This window comes from Thunnus thynnus, chromosome 3 (genome assembly GCF_963924715.1).
Source record: "Thunnus thynnus chromosome 3, fThuThy2.1, whole genome shotgun sequence".
In the NCBI taxonomy this organism is placed as follows: Eukaryota; Metazoa; Chordata; class Actinopteri; order Scombriformes; family Scombridae; genus Thunnus; species Thunnus thynnus.
The window spans coordinates 37,586,266-37,600,698 of NC_089519.1; the positions used below are offsets into that span (position 1 = coordinate 37,586,266).

Here is a 14,433-nt window from a genome sequence, read left to right on the forward strand (position 1 = left end):
AGCGTCTTGACCTTTGACTCTTTGCTCTCATGAATATATTCTTACTGCAGTAACAAAAGTCCAAACACTGACAGCTTTTCCTTCAGTCTAATAATGATAATAATAATAATAACAACAATGACGATGGTGATAATGATGATAACAATAATAGCAATAATAATACATTTTATTTATAAAGCGCTTTTCAATAAACTCTGTACACATTAAATAAGTAAAAAGGATCCAGAAAAACTCAACACAAGTGTTAAAAACATCAACTCAGATATTAAAACCAGTTTTAAAAGGTGAGTTTTGATGGCAGGAAGGTCACAGGTGAGTTTGGGGAGAGAGTTCAGTTTCAGACGTTGACTCGACGGCTCCGACGGTATTCATCGATGAAGTGCCAGCTTTGAATATTTGCTCAAATATCCTTGAAGGAACAGATCCAGCTTCTTTTGAGGTTAACTATTTTTCAAATCTGCTGCCTCGGTGCCATTTTTAGCACCTTTTTTAAACTTCCCGTCATGATGTGAAGCATCACAGTTTGCTCCCAGGCCGATGGTGCTACCTGCTCTGAGGGTTGTTTTTTTTATTCACGCTGAGTTTCTTTTTTTCAGCGATTTCAGTCCAGCTGAGTGTCGGTTAAACAGACGCCGTCACCTCAGCCCGACCACACTTTCCACCCCGCTGGTGAAATACCACAGAGCGGCTCAGCATTTTCAAACTGCTCTGGAATATTACAGCAGACAGCCTCCGTCTGACAGCTCTGATCTTACAGCAGCTGTAATTATTTCTTGATTGATTGTTTGTCATGTTTTATTCAAAAGTTCCAAAGATGAACTGATTCCAGCTCCTCATATGTCAATGTTTTCTTCATGATAATAAACTGAATCATTTGGTGGTTTTGGACTCTCAGTTGAACAAAACAAGCAGTTTGAGGACGTCTGTGTTTAGTTTTTTTTTTTTACTACTTTCTGACGTTTTAAAGACCAACTGGTTCATTGAGAAAATAAAAGCCAAATGACAAAATGTAAATGTGAAATGCTAACATGCTAACATGCTAAATTAACATCACACACTTAAACATGACATGCTAACTGAGTATGTTATGTTACATATATAAATCTGAAGAGCGGGACACACGATGGCCTCTTCAACCAGAGAATAAAACAGATAAATATAAAATATGAAGGTAAATCAATCTAACAAATAACACATTATGAGGAAACGGATTATTGTTGTTTCCATAACAACAGAACAAACTCTACATTCATTTATTTACTGATAGATTACTGTTATATTATAATTACAGACTGTCAACTGTAAGACAAAATATGATTAAAATGTTTCCCTAAAGTCATGTAGATGATGTTATAATAGTTGTTTTAGGGCTGAATCGTGTCTGCAGACACATAAACCTCCAACAATCAGATCAGGTCAGCTGGCTGAACTGAACTGACCCGGTGTGTCCGCAGGCGTCGGCGGGGCGGTGATCGAGAAAGCCGTCCACTCGGGGATGATCAACCCGAGCCGGCAGTGGCAGAGCCTGAAGCACAACGGCCCTGTGGCTCAGTTCCACTTCCAGGTCCGTCTCAGCTGTGACGAGCACTACTACGGCTTCGGCTGCAACAAGTTCTGCCGCCCGCGAGACGACTTCTTCGGACACTACGAGTGCGACCACAACGGCAACAAGACGTGCCTGGAGGGCTGGTCCGGTCCAGACTGCAACACTGGTGAGAGATTTACTGACATACTGGGACTAATGGCAACTAAAACTGTTTTATAGTCATCAAATCATATGAAAGGACAGGCTGCTGTCCTCCTTCTGTGCAAAAATGTTTTTAAAAGTTTATCTGAAGCTAATATGAAGCTTCAAGCATCCAAATGAGTCAAATCAAGTAGATATCTTTCAACCTTACAGTCTTTTTAGTGCCAAAGTTCCTCTTTTTGTTACTATACTTCATATCTTGTCATATCCAGTATGAACAGGAGGAATAATTAAACCTCTTTACTGTTCATATGGACACCTGACTGCTGGTTTCACAACCGTGAGAGCATCCTCTTCATGTTTTTAATAGATTTCTTCTTCATTTCTATCATAAATCTGTGTGTGTGTGTCTGCAGCGATCTGCAGGCAGGGCTGCAGCACTGAACATGGATCCTGTAAAGTTCCTGGAGAGTGCAAGTAAGAACCAACACACACACACACACACAAGCAACACACATGTTTAGCTTTTTGCCTTTATTTGACAGTAACAGTAGAGATAAGGAGACTTTTTATTTAACCAGATTCATTTCACTCCCCACAAGTCAGAATCTACTCATGTTGACAGTATTTTTATGATTAGTATACTAAAATAAATGTGTGTGTGTGTGTGTGTGTGTGTGTGTGTGTGTGTGTGTGTGTGTGTGTGTGTGTGTCAGGTGTCTGTATGGCTGGCAGGGTGAGTACTGTGATCAGTGCATCCCTCATCCCGGCTGTGTTCACGGCAGCTGTGTGGAGCCCTGGCAGTGTCTCTGCGACACCAACTATGGAGGACAGCTGTGTGACAAAGGTACACACACACACACACACACACACACACACACACACACACACACACACACACACACTAACCCTGACACTCCAACTATATCCAAACCTAAACCTGATTCTACCTTAAACCAAGTCTTAACCTTTAAACAGCCCGTTGAAGCTGTGAAGATCAGACAAAATGTCATTAAGATGGCATAAAAGTAGAACATGATGATGATGATGATGATGATGATGGGGAACTTTTCAATGAATGTTTGCTTTTCACCTTTGTAAGTTTTTAATTGGAGAAGAGTTTTAAGATAGAAACTCTTATTTTGGTAGGAAGACGCGGTTGAATCTTTTGGATGAAGAATGAAGGTTGAAGTTCTGGCGGGAAATGTGTTTATTTATTATTATTTATACATGAAAAGCCTTGATGACTGATTATTGATATTATTATTGTTTTATTAGCTGCCTGATTATTAAGCTTTTTTTTTTGTTCCTGCAGATTTGAACACGTGCAGGACGCGTCAGCCATGTTTGAACGGAGGAACCTGCAGCAACACGGGACCCGATAAATACCACTGCTCCTGTCCCGACGGCTTCTCCGGCATCAACTGTCAGAGAGGTGAGAACGTCACTTAATAAAACCCTCATTTAATAAACCAAATCAATCTGAATCTTCACTGTAAGTTCTCCACCGTTATTGTTCTCCGTGTGTCAGCTGACCACGCCTGTCTGTCCGACCCCTGCTTGAACGGAGGCAGCTGTGTGGAAACCAGTCAGGGGTTTGAGTGTCGCTGCGCCGCCGGATGGACCGGACCGTCCTGCTCCATCAGTGAGACGTCTTTTACACCCTTCCATCTTTTTTTTTTATTATCTGAGCCTCTGTGGAGCTTCATGTTTCTAATGAAGCTTCTGTTTGTCTCTAGATGTGGACGAGTGTCTGGTGAACCCCTGCAGTCACGGAGGAACCTGCCAGGACCTGATCAATGGATTCAAGTGCACCTGTCCTCCTCAGTGGACCGGAAAGACCTGCCTCATCGGTCAGTGTTTCTCTCCATTGTTTGTTGTTGGGGAATGTAACATCGGAGAGGGTTGGGAGGCTGTTTAGGGAACCTATGATTCATGTATTCCTTCGTGGGGATTTGCCATCAATGGATCTCAAGTTTTATATAAAACTTGGTCGTCCGCCTGCTTCTCGCTGGGACTGCTGAGGTTTTTTCCTAATCTCCAGGATCATCCCAGGAGGGAATGGTTGTGGTTTGGAGGCTTAGCGCCCCGGAACGTCTCGCCGCAGCGCTAATCCACCGCCGACCACCGGCCACATGCTCCTCAACCTTCGACTGTGGCTGGTTGGGTTCGGTCTGCCAGGAGCCCGTTTTCCACTGATGAATAATCTGAGACGCCTCCGCCACCGAGCTGCCGAGGACTTTCGAGTTTAACCCGACTACACTGTTTATGTTGGATCGTCCCAGTGACTCAGGAATGATATTTGTTCCGTCTGTTGTCAGCCTGCTGACCTTTGACCTCTGTGCACTTGTGTTGGTTGTTCATTGACGGGTTAAACAATGGAAGCTAATGAAGCGTCATGTTGTGGTAAAACTGGTTTGTCAACTTCAGGACATAGAAAACTGCTGGTGGTGATTAGTCAATTAATTGAATAATCAATCAACAGAAAATCTGCAACTAATTTGATAAAAATCCTTGTTTATTATTTATTATATATCCTTATTTTATCCTTTTTTTAAATAAATATGCTCCAAATTTTCTGTTTTCAGTCCTTGAATGTGATTATTAATGCATTTCTTTGTCACACATGACAGTAAACTGAATATCTTTGGGTTTTGGACTAAAATAAAACATTTAAATATTACATATTATTATTATTATTACTTTTAAATATTATTCATTACTCATTAAATAAGTGGCCTTTTGTAATAAACTACACATCTGTGGGTTTCAGACAAGTTATAACCATTTTCATTGTTTTCCTACGTTTTATAGACTTCTGTAATTGATGAACGGAACGAAGTCGAATCAATAAAGAGTTTAAAAGTCGCAGCTGTGAATCAGGACCAGCAGACAGCAGAGCTCTGCAAACCCCTGCTGTCTGCAGGACGCCCGCCGTGTTCCCTCCCTCTAATCTGTTTCATTCTGTTTGTTTACTGTTTCATCTCAGACGCCAACGAGTGTGCAGAAAACCCCTGCGTCAACGCCAACTCCTGCCGCAATCTGATTGGAGGATACTTCTGCGAGTGCCTCCCGGGTTGGACGGGCCAGAACTGCGACAGCAGTGAGTACCGACCGACTCCCAACAGAACAATAATAATCTGTGTAACCAGGAGGAGACCAGCAGCAATAACAATTATCTTTATTTGTATATGAAACACTTAGTTTGGAGGTTTTTGCTCCAAAACAGAGAAGATGTAAAGTGAAATATACTTCTACTGCAGCTCAACAGGGAAACAGGGCAGTATGAAAATGACCTCTAACATATGGAAAAGAAGTAGAGAGATGAAGAAACCAGCGGGTAGTTTTATCTCCAAACCCCCACGATCATGTGAAGGTTTCTGCTGACGTCCAACAGCTTATCTGAAGTAAAACTGGTCTTTTTTTCTGTGTTTCTGCTGTGACTGAAATCTTTTCAAACGAGCTCATTTTTTTAAACTTGTAAAATTATTCCTGCAGATATTAACGACTGTCGAGGTCAGTGTCAGAACGGAGCCACATGCAAGGTGAGTCAGTTTGAGTTTTGGTTGATTTACACATTTTCTTTCTGCAACACACTCTCACTTTTTACCCCCATTGAGCTATAAACAGAAAATGCTGAGCCGTGTGTGTGTGTGTGTGTGGTCTCCATGACAACAGCAGATCAGATTACTCAAAACGTTCTCATTGCTCTACAGAAAATAAACAGTCTGTCCTGATTCTTTTCAAATGCTGATTGCATTTTTTTTTTCTGCCATTCTTCTTCTCACAATGGCCTTTTTTGTTTACTGATACGAAGCAGATTATATTTCATTAGCAGCAGCAGCAGTATCAGTGTATTGTAGAGAGACGGAGCAGACTGTGCACAGTTCAGTTTGATTTTGCAGGATTTATGGTTCAGTGTCATCACAAAACATTTACATAAATCACAGTGAAAGTAGCTGAAAACAACAAACCATAGAAGCTGTAACTCTGCTTCTATATGGATCATTTAACGCTGGTTGTGGGATGATTTCATCCCCGAAAAAGCCTGAAAAGTTGAAGTATTCTGACCTCCATGAATGATGCTGCTGAGTTCTGCAAAAAACTAACAGTCGTAATAACAGAGAAAAGCTAACGTCTTCATATTTGATGCTTCAGATGAAGATTTGACACAATGGATAATATAACAAGCTTTTAAAATACAACACATTGTTAAAGATGAAACCAGTGGTTTCCAACCTTTTTGGCTTTTGACGTCTTACAAAAAGCAGTGTGTAGTCGGGGTCACATTTCACATGTCTATGAGTTGTTAACAGCTCCACCAAATAGTGATTTTTCCCTCTAAACTTCTCACATGCTTTCATTTCAATAAATGTTCAAATGATCCAATATTTCAGCAAAAATCAAAGATTAGAGAAAAAGTCCAGAAACTGAAAACAGATTTGTGTATCAGAACTTTGTTTTTTCTTCTTTCCTCTCCCATTAATCATCTCACCACCCCTCAGATTTATCTTCTGACCCTTTGGAGGGGCCCGACCCCTAGGTTGGGAACCACTGGACTAAACTAGCTAACTGTATATAAAGTAGTGTAAACTAGCTCCACCTCCAGCAGCTACAACAGTAACATGCTGCTCTAACACTGATGCTTCACTATTAATAATCTAATGATGTCATATATAATAATATATCAGTCAGAGGGACCAAACCACTACTTTTACTGCAATACTTTAACTACATCAAGCTCATAATACTTATGTACTTTTACTGCAATACTTTAACTACATCAAGCTCATAATACTTATGTACTTTTACTGCAATACTTTAACTACATCAAGCTCATAATACTTATGTACTTTTACTGCAATACTTTAACTACATCAAGCTCATAATACTTATGTACTTTTACTGCAATACTTAAACTACATCAAGCTCATAATACTTATGTACTTTTACTGCAATACTTAAACTACATCAAGCTCATAATACTTATGTACTTTTACTGTAGTAGGATTCTTCATGCAGGATTTTTACTTGTAATGGAGTATTTTTACGTTGCTGTATTAGTTCTTTTACTTCTGTCATGATTGCAGAACTTGCAAACACACAATAAAGAGGAAATGATACTAGCTGTTAGCGTGGTTGCTAACAACAAAATTTTTCTCATTAGCTTGATGCTAACATTGTTTTTTAATATTTTTCTACAATTAACAGCTCAGACCTTTGCACATTTTACTTGTTAAACATTTAAAACATCCTGTGTGAAGAGAAAACACTGTCAGTCTTAAAAATGAGCGTGTAGATGAAATTATAGACTTTTGTTTTCTGTTGTTGTGCTAAATTAGCACTACTGGATATTTTCTGCTCTTGCTAGCTGTCGGTTCTGCCCTCCAGACTTGATTTCAGATCATTTCTCTTTGAAAATTAACATACAGAAGTAATATTATGATCCTTTTAATAAATAGTAAAGACGTCATCTTCTCCCTCCACTCAGGACCTGGTCAACAGTTATAAATGTGTGTGCGCTCCGGGTTTCGGCGGCGAACACTGTGAGAAAGACGTGGACGAGTGCACCAGCGCGCCGTGCCTCAACGGCGGCCGTTGCCATGACGAGGTCAACGGCTTCCACTGCTTGTGTCCACCTGGGTTCTCTGGACGACGCTGTCAGGTGAGCAGTTGCTAAGCAACGACCACTTTTTCCAATCTGGTAAACAGAAACGGGAACTGTGTTTTTTCCACAATCTGACCTCCAGCTTCACCTCAAAACCACCAGTTTAAAGACCAGTGATCATTAATATTTACGTTCAGTTCAGGTTTAAGAGCAGCAGGTCAAACTATGTCAGGAAATTCTTACTTTGCAGTAAAAAAGGAGATGGAACAGCACAGATTAAGAGGTTTAAAAGCAGTTGCATACAAAAATAGAGTAAATATTGAATAATAAAGGTGCATACTGAATGTACAGGTTCATATGTGCAAACAAAAAAAGAGTGAAGTGTGCAGATTTGCCACAATAAAAGTCTTATATACATAACAGCCTAATAATAATGTAACAGTAGTTCAGTCAAAGTTATTCTGAATATACTTGAAGCACAGCAGGGTAGTGCAATATGTCCTGAACTGTGCTAATTCAAGTAGAAATGAATATTTTTTACATTTCACAATCATTTTTACATTTGAAAGCAGAAATAAAGACTATTTCATGAAGTTTGAAGAAAATCCCCCCCTTTCATTTACGAGCTACCAGCTAGGAATGTAAAACTTTGAATAGGACGTAGTATTAACAGTATTAACTGACCACATACACACAAACATCTGGCAGCTGGCGACACTTTTCCATCTGGTTTTGGTAACTTTTGTTTCGCAGATTTGACCTGCATCCATAAACTGGGAAAAAGGAGAGGGGGGAGAATAGTGAACTTCCAGATTTGAAAAGTTAAATAGGTGGTGTGGAAAATATGTCAAAACTCTAACAAGCACTTTTCACTTAAAGTTGTCGTCCAGAAGCTGTCGACAAACATCTGAACATGACAGAAATAATGACTTGAACTGGAAACATTTACCACGTCTAAAAATCAGTCACTTATAATTTAATGTGTTGATGTGAGATGTGTTGCTAGATGCAGCGGCCTGATTAAACTCTCCATGTTTCACAGTTTAGCTCCTTTTTTTTCTTCTTCTTCTTCTTCACAGTTTTCCTCTTTTATTTAGTTCAGCTGGTTCATCATCCTCAGCCTTTAAATAAGAGATATTATATACTGAGCGTGTTAAAGATACATATTCATTTATAAGCTTTTCACCGTTTCTATCTGGATCAACACTGGATTCGGTTTCCGTTAACTTTTATCCTCTGAAAGGTTGGTTGCTGATCTGTAACTGGTTACGATGGAGACAGTTTCATATAAAAATGGAGCAACAATCACTATTGTACCAAACAGCCTGTGCAGGTGTTACATTCCTGCTAACATCTCAACACAGAAGAATAGATGAAGTAGGTTTTACTGTGCGAAGCTAACAAGGATAATGAGTCTGAACCATAGACTGTATAAAAATATGGACGTAGTTACCGTGACGTCACTCGTTGGATTCTGAAGAGCGGTTTTGAAGCTCAAAGCGAGCCGCTCCGGCCGTCGCCATCTTGGCAGTGCGTGACTCTGCCTAACTCCCAGCCAATCAAAAACGGGCAAAGAGGCGGGGCCGAATGGCTGAAACAAGCCACCTAGCGGCTGGTGGACCTGTCACTCAAAGCAGCCATGTCCTTCATTATGCAGAACTTTACAGCTTAATAAAATTTAAACGGGTGAGTTATAAAAAAAATTCACCCCCCGTACAGTTGTCATGAAAGAGGAAATTAGCTACAGAGACCAAAACCGTTGTTTGTACCAGGCTGTAAACATGTTTATTTCTGCTGTAAAGTTGGGCATTTTAACATGGGGGTCTATGGGGATTGACGCGCTGTTGGAGCCTCAAGTGGCCGTTCAAGGAACTGCAGTTTTTGGCTTCATGTTTCAGCCCCGGAGGTTGCCGCGTGGCTGTACATGTGTATCATTTTTCACTGTTGTGAAATTGTTTTCTCTCCCTCCGTCCACCACACCACAGCTGGATATCGATTACTGCCTCCACGGCCCGTGTCAAAACGGCGGCCAGTGTTTCAACCTGGCGGCCGACTACGTCTGTAAATGTCCCGAAGACTACGAGGGCAGGAACTGCTCGCGCCTGAAGGACCACTGCCGCACCACGCCCTGCAAAGGTTCATATCCATCTCATGTTTTAACGTCATGTCTAACCGCTCGGATGGTTTATTGACAGAAAAATTTGCAACACTGATATTTTATGGTCATAGTTTCCATAATTTCCTAGAAAGGATCTGAAATGTGACTGTAAATTATTGGGAAGATTCTTGGAAAGGTCTTTGTAATTTGGTACTAACTACAGTGTTCAATTGCTCCACTACAATTATATATTTATACAAGCATTAATAATTTATTTGCTTCTAGAGTCTTTTTTACTGCACTCAACCAGCTGCAAAAATGTGCAATATGTCTACCGGCAAGTATCCAGTTCAACCAGTCGAAAGTTTGGAAGAATCTAAAATATGAAACATATTTTGGTTTGTTTAACTTTTTTTTTTTTTTACTACATGATTCAATATGTTATTTTATAGTTTTGATGTCTTCAGTATTGTTCTACTATGTAGAAACTAGTAAAAATAAAGAAAAACCCTTGAATGAGTCGTCGTGTCCAAACTTTTGACTGGTGCTGTATATGGAGGATAAAGTTTGCAATAATAAACAAATAGTGAATTCATATTTTCTTGGGTTTAAACGGATCGTCTCTCTCTAATTGACTTTATTTCCCCATAATTAATAGCACATTATAAAGCTCTTTCCAGGAAATATTCAGCAAAACAGACCCGTAAAATAAAGTGTCAAGAATCCTGAAGTATTTGCGGGATGTAATAGCCGAGGCTAATGCTAACAAAGCTATTTTACGCTGGTCTGGAAAATTAATTTAAGTCAAGAAATCTGAAGTCTGTAGAAATATCTGTAAATAGTGATTTTTCGATTATTGCTGCCATTCTAAAGCTTCCTTTCTTATTCTAGCTTAACGGCTAACGGATGCAAATTAGCTTCAAGCTAACTCCAGTGCAGTGCATCGTTTATGCTTAATACCGCACACAAGTCAGAAGTTGTACAAAGACTCACTCTGTTCTTTCTTAAAACCGATTCTCCCTCCAGTGATTGACAGCTGCACGGTGGCGGTGGCGTCTAATAGCACTCCTGGTGGGGTGCGTTTGATTTCGTCCAACGTGTGCGGCCCCCACGGGCGGTGCCGGAGCCACGCCGGCGGACAGTTCAGCTGCGAGTGTGAGGAAGGATTCACCGGCACCTACTGTCACGAGAGTGAGTTTGAACAGTGTTTTATTTTAAATATAAATATATATTTATAAAAACACATTTATAATAAAATGTAAGTAATATAAATGTTTTTTATGTGTGTTTGCATCATAATTGACGATTTGTCTTTGTCTCTTTCCGCTTTCCAGATATCAATGACTGTGAGAGCGCCCCCTGTCTGAACGGAGGAACCTGTATTGATAAAGTCAGTCAGTATCAGTGTATCTGTGCTGAAGGCTGGAACGGCCCCACCTGCCAGAACAGTGAGCTCCTCCTCTTCTTCCTCCTTCACTCTTCCTCCTCAGCAGTTTGAACAGTGCACGGCGGCCATGTTTGAGGTGTTTTAATGTTTTTTTTTTTGTTGTCTTGTTGTCGTTCAGACATCGATGACTGCAGCTCCGCTCCCTGTCAGAATCGAGGCGTCTGTCGAGATCTGGTCAACGACTTTTACTGCGAATGTAACAACGACTGGAAGGGAAAGACCTGTCACTCAAGTAAGCCCCGCCCATACATGTGTGTGATTGGCCCTTTAGAAATACAGCAGCAGCAGATGATCTTCTGTAAAGTTGTCTGCTCAGTGTTTTGGTCGTCTGTGTGTCTCAGATGAGTTCTGTGACTCTCTGCTGTAGTTTCAACTCAATGAAGTTTTATTTTTTTACTTCCAGGAGAGAGTCAGTGTGACGAGGAGACCTGTAACAACGGAGGAACCTGCTACGACGAAGGAGACACCTTCAAGTGTCTGTGCCCTGCAGGCTGGGAGGGAACCACCTGTAACATCGGTCAGTGATAAAAACACAAACACATCGGTCATACGAAGACGTTTCTGTTTCTTCTTCTAACAGTCGTGTTTGCGTCTTCAGCAAAGAACAGCAGCTGTCTGCCGAGTCCCTGCGAGAACGGAGGAACCTGCGTGGTGAACGGAGACTCCTTCAGCTGCGTCTGTAAGGACGGCTGGGAGGGCGCCACCTGCAGCCACAGTGAGTCACTGCAACACATTTACTGTAGATCTCGTTAAACAGACACCAGAGTCCGTTCTGGATTATTAACAGTTGGTTTTCATCTAGTAAATCATTTCTTAGATTTATATAGTTGGATTTATTACAAACTTAATGGCCTCATGAAATGTAAAAAGTTTTTTTCCACGTTGTTACTTTTTGTTTCCGTCTCCTTCCACTGTCTTTGTCGTTATACACTAACAGATATCTGGCAGTGATTGTTTGGATTGAATGTAACAGACGTTCATTTATATGTTAGAGTTCTGCACTGCAGGTTTAAGAAACATTATGAAAAGACACATTTAAATAGAAGCTAAAATAAGACATAAAACAGTGTGAGATATGAGTAAAAAGCCTAGAATTTAATAAAAGGCAAACAGAAAACTGTTTCCTGTATGTTAATGTGCAGATATTTCCATCAAAACACATCACACACCACCCTTAATTCACCAAACATCATTCTGACAGACTTGGAAATATGCTTTAATCTGTTGATTATTTTCTCAGTTAATAGATTAAAGGTTTGATTGGTTCAATAACTTGTCAATCACTCTTTCCCAAATCCCAACATGACGTCTTCAAATGTTTTGTTTTTGTCCACAACCCCAAAATATTCAGTTTACTGTCACGGAGATTAAAGAAACCAGAAAATATTCACACCTGAGAAGCTGAAATCAGAGAATTTGGACGTTTTTTTTTCTTAGAAAATGACGATTAATTATCAAAATAGTTGGCGATTAATCAGTTAATCATTGCAACTGTAATGCTGACATATTATATATGACATTTTGTATTTTAGAATAACAAGTTAACATTTAGCTTTTTACTAACGTTAGCATATTAGGAGGCAATTTCAGCTCAAAATACATATTAGTTTAAAGGTATTCTGTGACACAAGAGGACTTTGTAACTATTGGACACTTTAGTTGGAGTCTGAACTTTTCTGTCATGAACACACTGACGCTTTGTTTCCTTTATTTTCAGATGCCAACGACTGCAGTCCTCAACCCTGGTGAGTCAAACTGATTTATCCCCATAAACTGAGCTTTGGATGTTCAGGAAGACACAAAAATTTTTTTAAAAAACGTCTTTTTATCTTTAGTAAAATAAAGTATTTTTGACATTATCCAAAAGGGTTTTAGAAGCACAAGGTGTCAGCATGTCATAACATTTGGTGTTGTGATGTTTTAAGTGATAAACTGTCATATTCTGCACCATATTCTCCTCTTTGGCCTCCTCTTCATCGGTTGTTCTTTCACCGAATCAAATCTGGAACAAAACGGGAACAAAACAACACAGCAGCTGCCAGTTTCAGTTTTTATCTGCTTGGCTCCGTCTTTACTCTCCAACCCACAGAGTCAGAAATTATTCATATCTTTGAAAAACAAAAATGTGAAAAAGTAGATGTTTTTCTGTCTATAATTAAGATTCGGGTTAGGCCTGAGGGTTCCAGCTCAGTTAAGGTCGGGGGTTATTGATTTATAGTGACGCTTTTTCTTGTGGGAAATTGTGATGAATTCTGATTTACAGCTTTTTTTTCCAGCTGACTCAGACAGAAAGAATCACTTTCTGTTGTGTTTTTCTTGCAGTTATAACAGCGGGACCTGCGTCGATGGAGACAACTGGTATCGGTGTGAATGTGCTCCGGGGTTCGCCGGTCCAGACTGCAGGATCAGTGAGTGTCAACCTTTGACCCCTCAACCTTATTCTCCATCTGTTTCTCTATTTATCTCCCCCTCGCTCTCATTTTCTGCCTTTTTCTTTTTCCCTCGTCATACTCTTCAGTCTGTCTTTCTGCCTCAGTGCCTTTCAGCCAGGCTTCGGTTTATGTTACTGCAGGTCAGCGTGTGTCGCAGCACTCAGAGGAAAGCAGGACTTTATGGATATTTTCTTAAAAAATCTCTTACAAAACACAGCAGCTGAGATCACGGCCGATCACACCTCAGATATTGCACAATCTTTTGTTTTCTCCAGAGTCAGATGTTTCAGATTAATTTCATGTCTGTGTGTCCAGAACAGAGACAAGTCCAGGATGTGTTTAGCCTAGCTTAGCATAAAGACTGGAAGCAAGGGGAAACTGTTAGCCTAGCTTAGCACAAAGACTGAATGCAAGGGGAAACCGACTTGAAGCAAGAGGAAACTGTTAGCCTAGCTTAGCATAAAGACTGGAAGCAAGGGGAAACCGTTAGCCGTGCTCCAACAGTGAGATGGTACGAGTGCAGATATGATAATTAGTACAGGTTACAGAACTGTACCTGGTTCTACAGTTTTCTTCGTCTTTCTTTAAGAAGAACAACTTTCAATCTTTAAAGAAGCGAAAATGTCAAATTTTGACTTTTATTATCAACCATTGATTGATTGACTCCAACAGATTTTAAAACAGACACATACGTCACATTTTCTCTCATCAAGTCGTCAGTAACACATCTGCCAGTTTATCAGTTGGACCATATGAAGTAATTTGAAAAACACCAAATATATTTCTGATATGATGGCTCCATTTTTAGCTGCAACTTCTACTTGAACTTTGACTTTTGTCTCTGGCTGCTCTGTTCTTCATGTATAATTATCTATGTTGAGTTTCAGTGTGAAAACCAGAATAACAAGCCGAGCTGGTTTCTCTTTGTTACTAAAGACAAATTAATTTACAGAGAATGGTTCTGTTTCTATGAAAGGAAAATAATGACAAACACCCAACTGTCACTCTTCTCCTGCAGACATCAATGAGTGCCAGTCGTCTCCCTGCGCCTTCGGTTCCACCTGCGTGGATGAAATCAACGGTTACCGCTGCGTCTGTCCGCCAGGAAGAACCGGCGCTCGCTGCCAAGAAGGTAAAACCTGCACCAGTCTATATACTGGT

The 14,433-nt window shown here is 40.2% G+C and overlaps 1 protein-coding gene across 2 annotated transcripts in view; it reads left to right on the top strand.

Annotated features, from left to right (window-relative positions):
- Positions 1–14,433, top strand: part of LOC137180390 (protein jagged-1a-like) — a 33,093-nt gene that overhangs the window by 13,885 nt on the left and 4,775 nt on the right. For both annotated transcript variants that reach the window (XM_067585722.1, XM_067585724.1), the window contains exons 4-21: positions 1,455–1,712; positions 2,104–2,164; positions 2,404–2,534; positions 3,003–3,122; positions 3,219–3,332; positions 3,427–3,540; positions 4,677–4,790; positions 5,186–5,232; positions 7,179–7,352; positions 9,281–9,431; positions 10,420–10,584; positions 10,728–10,841; positions 10,959–11,072; positions 11,244–11,357; positions 11,439–11,555; positions 12,558–12,585; positions 13,163–13,248; positions 14,291–14,404. In XM_067585722.1, coding sequence (XP_067441823.1) covers positions 1,455–1,712; positions 2,104–2,164; positions 2,404–2,534; positions 3,003–3,122; positions 3,219–3,332; positions 3,427–3,540; positions 4,677–4,790; positions 5,186–5,232; positions 7,179–7,352; positions 9,281–9,431; positions 10,420–10,584; positions 10,728–10,841; positions 10,959–11,072; positions 11,244–11,357; positions 11,439–11,555; positions 12,558–12,585; positions 13,163–13,248; positions 14,291–14,404 — 2,136 coding nt within the window. The remainder of the gene's footprint in view (positions 1–1,454; positions 1,713–2,103; positions 2,165–2,403; positions 2,535–3,002; positions 3,123–3,218; positions 3,333–3,426; positions 3,541–4,676; positions 4,791–5,185; positions 5,233–7,178; positions 7,353–9,280; positions 9,432–10,419; positions 10,585–10,727; positions 10,842–10,958; positions 11,073–11,243; positions 11,358–11,438; positions 11,556–12,557; positions 12,586–13,162; positions 13,249–14,290; positions 14,405–14,433) is intronic.